This window comes from Eptesicus fuscus, chromosome 1 (genome assembly GCF_027574615.1).
Source record: "Eptesicus fuscus isolate TK198812 chromosome 1, DD_ASM_mEF_20220401, whole genome shotgun sequence".
In the NCBI taxonomy this organism is placed as follows: Eukaryota; Metazoa; Chordata; class Mammalia; order Chiroptera; family Vespertilionidae; genus Eptesicus; species Eptesicus fuscus.
The window spans coordinates 126439905-126445745 of NC_072473.1; the positions used below are offsets into that span (position 1 = coordinate 126439905).

Below are 5841 nucleotides of genomic sequence, written 5' to 3' on the forward strand. Positions count from 1 at the left end.
GAGGGGGCAGCCAGCAGTAAACAGTGAAAGCCTATAAGCAGTGCCCTACTCTTCCTGGAGGGGAAGGGATGGCAGGTCAGGATGTACCCTTCTTGATTCCATGTGGAATAAATGGATACACTGTGAATTGAATGTAGATAAATAAAACCCCAAACCAAAACAGAGTTTGGAAAAACAACTTGCAAAATAATAGAAGAAAAAAAACAAAACTACCTCATGTAAGGCATGGAGGAAGGACAAAGAGTTCAAAGTGATTTTTAAAAGAGGAAATACAGTTATAAACAAAAACAAACTAGAAAGCAAAATAAAAAATACAGTAGACTTAAGAAAGACCCGAATCTTTTCGAGGAGAAAATAACATGTATTAAAAATCAGACAAACATTTTGCAAGAGTAATGAAGGAGTTCTGTGGTCCTTGAACGTTTGAAAGAAATTTACCTGCTAAACCGTCTGAGCCAGGCCTCCGACGACATCCAGTTTTTCCTGCTGCTACTGATTTACTGCTGTTTTCTATGCCACTGGCTTGTTTTAGGATTTATTCCCCTGTAAAATCACCCATGCCATTCATTAAACTTCTCATTTTTATGGCAGACTTTGTCTTTATAATGATCTCAAACACCCAGCATCATACAGCAGCGAAATAACAAATCACATTTTCTAACTTGGTTTTCTGAGGAACGCTGATAGGCCAAATGTTAGGAGGTGCGTTTAAAATGAAAAAGGTGTCCTTTACTCAAATCAGTTTGGGAAGTGCTGAATGAAACAAAGTTAAATAGCTTTTATTCTTTTTAAAAAAAAAATACTGGTCAATATTTACCGTGCCAGGGCTCTTGAAGAGGGTTTGTAGTACACGGCGTGTTGCAAACTTATTTGATCATCTCCCGGAGGAATGTGTTTTCAAAAATGCAATTTTGAATCGCTGTAGCAAACCTCGTCTGGTTAAAATGAAAACCAAGACAAGAATGCCCCTGCCACTTTTATTACTTGGACTGTTCCAGAAGTGTTTACCCCATGCAGTCAGAAACTATATTAAATTTTGAAAAGGAACACATATTATTCTAACTTATCACTGATATGACTGCTTACTAGGAAAAACTCAGGGATCAAATGAATATCTCGGAAATGAATAGATTTCAGTAAATTGCCCACTTAAAATTATTCTATGAAAGTATTCTTACCCTATGTAGCAAAAATGCCCATGTAGGTAACAAATTGAATAAGAGCTCCCATTCGCATTATTTTTTCCTGTGTGTGTGTGTTACCTAGGAATACATTTATCATAGATTATACAGGACTTTAATAAATAAAAATCCCCTAAAGGATATAAAAAGATTTTTTTTAAATGAGGCAAAATATCATGTTCCTGGAAAGCACTGCAATTCTGTAATTCTCACTATGATATCAATTTCACACAGTCCCAACCAAATTCCCAATTTATTCTTGGGGGAAACCAATCAACTGCAAAGTTCATGTGGTACAAATAAATGTCAGAATCATCCAAAAATTGTGAAAAATAGCCCAGCGGGTGTGGATCAGTGGTTGAGCACCGACCCATGAACCAGGTCATGGTTGGATTCTCGGACAGGGCACATGCCCAGGTTGTGGGCTCCATCTCAGTAGGGGGCATGCAGGAGGCAGCTTCTCTCATCACTGATGTTTCTATCTCTCCCTCTCCCTTCCTCTCTGAAATCAATAAAAATGTATTTTTACAAAAATTGTGAAAAATCAAAAGAAATGATCAATAGGAGGATGTGTCCTAACAGATATGAAGTCATATTTCTAACTCAATAACTGCAGGCTATTATACTGAGGCTACAATGTTCCATGTACTAAAGAGAATTAAAAATCCAAAATAAAGTATATATATATATATATATATATATATATATATATATAGTGTTTCAAATGGGCGGTGCTCAAGAGATAAATACTAGCTAACAACTGACTAATCTTTTGGGAAAGAAAAAAAATTAAATCTCTAAATCCATATATCAAAATCATTGCAGAAGAGAAAAGTATTTCTTTTTTTAGTAAAACCATTAAAATTAGAGAAATATAGGATAAAGTTTATATCATCTTGGGGTGGAGCAATGCTACTAAACATTATCCTAGGGCCAGAAGGCAAAAAGGAAACCATTTATCCATTTTTTATTATTTTTTATTTTTTTTAGTCATTTTAATGCTTTTTTCCCTGTGCATAAGAGAAATAACTGATAGAGTCAAAAGATACAGTATCCTTTACACATCGCAGTTAAAAGTAATGCAAACATCACATGACATTTTCAGTGAAAGTTACATTTCCAATTACAAATCAAAATGTGTATTATTAGGGTCTCTTTATGAGAGAAGCTTGAGAAGGAAATCTTAGGTCAAAAGCACTTTCCTGGCATTACTACACTGATCCTTCAGGCTGCACAAAGATTAAGGTCATATACAGTCAATCAATCAGCAAATGTTGACACAATTTCACACAGTAAGTTTTCTGTACAATTAAATGTATACTTAGAAATACCAGGATAAACATTTCTACTATATTTTAACTGAACTTGCCTAGCCAACATTTTCACTGAGAAGTTGATCAAAGATGCTGTAAGATTCTACAAAATTGTTACATACCTAGCTCCAGAAATACTTATATTCTTTCTCACTGTGATTACACATATTATGCTCAGAAATTCTGTTGTAACATTTCTAGATGTACAGTTCCAATTGTGCTTACTGTACTGTATACAAATATAGCAAAAAATCAAAGAATGGTATAAACCTTACAGCATTTTGCTAGCAAAAATACATGCCAAAGTCACAATAAGCAATATTGTACCACAAATTAGAGAGCTTCAGATAATTTGCTTCTTGTTTTAATATTTCCCATTCTACATTAAATTACTATCATAGGCTAATGTTTAAAATGCAAACAAATTGGACATCTGTAGAACAAAACTTGTTCACCCAACTGTGAAGTTTGATACCTGTTTTCAAAAATCACAATAAATGCAGAATAGAGAGAAGTGTCTGCATGCAACACTTTTGAGAAAAACAGTAAAACAGTATTGATTCCCACCATTCAAAACAGACAAGGAAGGAAATGGAAGGAGAGAGGGAGGGAGGGAGGGAGGGAGGAGGGAGAAGAGGGGAAAGGAAAGGAAGGAAGGAGGCAGGTATGGACTCCACCTTAAAATCTATCATTAGATTTATAACTAGACAGATTGAAAAGAATCAAAATGAAAGTAAAGCATGATTCGTGTGTGTTTAAAGATTTAAGAGCCATTATCAAAAATAAGATACATTTTTCCAAGGTACAGAAATGTAATTAGGATGGCTGGGAGCCCAGCAGCCGCTCAATGGCTGCATTGATGTCGCCTCCTGTTGCTATTAGAGCCTGCAAGTTAGCTTCACGGTTTAAGAACCCCATGGCGTTGAGCTGTTCCAGTTGTTGCTGAAATCTGACTTCTGGAATTGGCAGCTGAGGAGGATTTGCTCCAGCCAGAGCCTGCACCATTTGCTGAATGAACTGCTGGCTGGGTCCAGATTCTGATGTTGGGCTCGTGGTTTCACTGGGTGCAGAGCTAGGCACGGTGGCCCCAGGGGTGCTGCCAGAACCAGTGGAGCCAGGAGGACCCGCAGGGCCAGTGGGTCCTATGGGCCCAATAGGCCCAATGGGGGTAAACGGCACAATGGGGCCGATGGGACCTATGGGTGTGACTGGGCCTACAGGGCCTATAGCGGTTCCCAGCACCCCCACCCCCACACCTGGAGTGAAGCTCGGAATGAGGCCAGGCGCTTCAGAGGCTAATGTCTGTAGCCCCTGCTGGATCTGCATGAGCGCCTGCATTGCTCTCGGGTTTGTCATGGCTGACAGCGTGTCTGGACTCTGCATCTGCTGCAGGAAAGAAGGGACCTGCGGACGAACCTGCTCCTGCAGCTGAGGATTTCCAGAGAACACCGGGTTATTCAGCATCATCTGGGCAGCCAAATCCGGATTCTGGGTCAGCGACTGCATCATGCTTCTCATGTAGGGCGCAGACAGCATATTCTGGATCAGCTGGGGGTTTTCAGTTATCTGTTGCAGCAGGCTCTGCATTCCCGGGGTGCTGAAGACGCTGGCGACATAATTGGCCGCGGCCATAGTGTTCCCGGGATTATTGGAGCTACCGCTGGACCCGCTGCCGCTGCTCGAGGTGGTGCCGGTGGTGGCAGAACTGTGAGTAGCCGACGGCGGTGCCCACGGATTGGGCAGCGGATCGCGATTCTCGGTGCGGGAAGGCTGCGAGCCTTCGCCCGTGGAGGAACTGCTCCCCACGGAGGCGAACGGATTCCCCCCAAACTGCTCCTGGGCAGCATTCAGCATCGGCTCTTGAATGTCAGTGTACATGCGCCGGAGGGCATTATAGCCCCCGGGGATGCTCTCGAGATTGCTGAGGGCCAGGTCTTGATTTCTCATCATCTCCTGCATCATGGCCGGATTCCGGGCGATCTCGAGGGTCTGCCTCATGATATCTGGGTTGTTGAGCAGGTGGCTGATCTCCGGGTTTCTCTGAATCAGTTGCTGCATCTGGGGATTGGCCATGATGAGCTGCCTCATCAGATCGGGATTCGAAAGCATGCTCTGAACAAAGGGATTTTCCATGATCTGGAGCATCATCTCCGGGCTGGACAGGAGCTGCTGCTGCATCTGGTTCTGGAGCTCCGTGAAGCTGGTCGAGGTCAAGCCCAGGCTGCTAAGGCTCGCGAGCCCTCCCAGGCTCCCCAACCCAAACGGGTTGCTATTTGTGGAAATAGGTGTGGAGTTACTCCTGGGAGTCGACGCGGTGGTGGTAGTCGTCGTCGTCCCCGCGGTCGTGCTGGGCTGAGTGGTCTGGCCCTGAGGTCGGTTCTGGCTTTTGATGACCAGGTGAACGGTCAGTCCATCGTGGATGCCGTGCTGGCTCAAGGTATCTTGATCTTTGAGGATTTTCCCGGCGAAGATCAGCACGAGCTGATCCGTTTGGGATTTGAAGCGTTTCGAGATCGCTTCCTTGAACTGCTGCACCGAGCTGTTCTCCGGCACCGCGAACTCCTCCTTCTCTTTGGGGGTCTTCACGGTGACTTTGATGATTTTGGGCTCGGCCGGGGGCGAGGCCGAGCCTGGGGCCGCAGCAGGGCCGCGGGAGGGGCGCGGGGGGCCGCTGCTCTCGCCGTTCTCAGCCATGGCGGCCGCGGTGACGCAGGCAGACAGGGAAGGCGCGGGCGGACGGGCGAGAGAGAGAGAGAGAGCGAGCGAGCGAGCGAGCGAGGGAAGGAGGAGAAAGGAGGCGCCGCCGCAGCAGGCTGGGCCGGCTCGGGCGGGAGGCGCGGAGCACAGTACCTCGGTGATGCGGGCTGCGGGCTTCGGCTCCTCCGCCGGAGAGATGGCTCCGTGTAGGCCGCGGGCCGAGATCTCAGCGCTCAGGGCTCCGGGCTCTGGGCCTCCGCCGCCGCCGCCACCGCCACCGCCGTGTGATCCTACCGCGCGCGCTCCCAGCAACTCCCGCAGCCGCTCCGCCCGCTCCTCCCCGCCCCGCCCCTCCCCCCCCCCGCGCGCCCCTCCCCCCTCCGCTGACGCGGCGCCAGGCCCAGAATGATAGCTGCGACTCGATCAAAATGAAAAACTTCTGGAACGAAAAAAAAACCCAGGGCGAGGGAGAGCAGCAGAGAGGGAAATAAACAAAGAGAGGAGAGAAAAGCGAGAGAAGGAGGGAGGGAGGGAGGAGAGGGAGCCTGCTTCTGTAGGGGACATTAAAAGACCAATGGGGGAGGGGGAGGGATTTCACTCACACACACACACACACACACACACACACACACACACACACACACACGTAT

The 5841-nt window shown here is 46.1% G+C and overlaps 1 protein-coding gene across 1 annotated transcript; it reads right to left on the bottom strand.

Moving 5' to 3' along the window:
* Positions 1–3238: 3238 nt before the first annotated feature.
* On the bottom strand, positions 3239–5481 carry UBQLN2 (ubiquilin 2). Its single transcript, XM_008158276.3, has one exon. It carries the CDS (start codon positions 5186–5188, stop codon positions 3311–3313), a length of 1878 nt encoding a protein of 625 aa, XP_008156498.1. The 5' UTR covers positions 5189–5481; the 3' UTR covers positions 3239–3310.
* Between the last annotated feature and the right edge of the window lie 360 nt (positions 5482–5841).

Excerpts from the sequence above, each read along its gene's own strand:
- UBQLN2 (XM_008158276.3), bottom strand. The coding sequence starts at position 5,188 with ATGGCTGAGAACGGCGAGAGCAGCGGCCCCCCGCGCCCCTCCCGCGGC.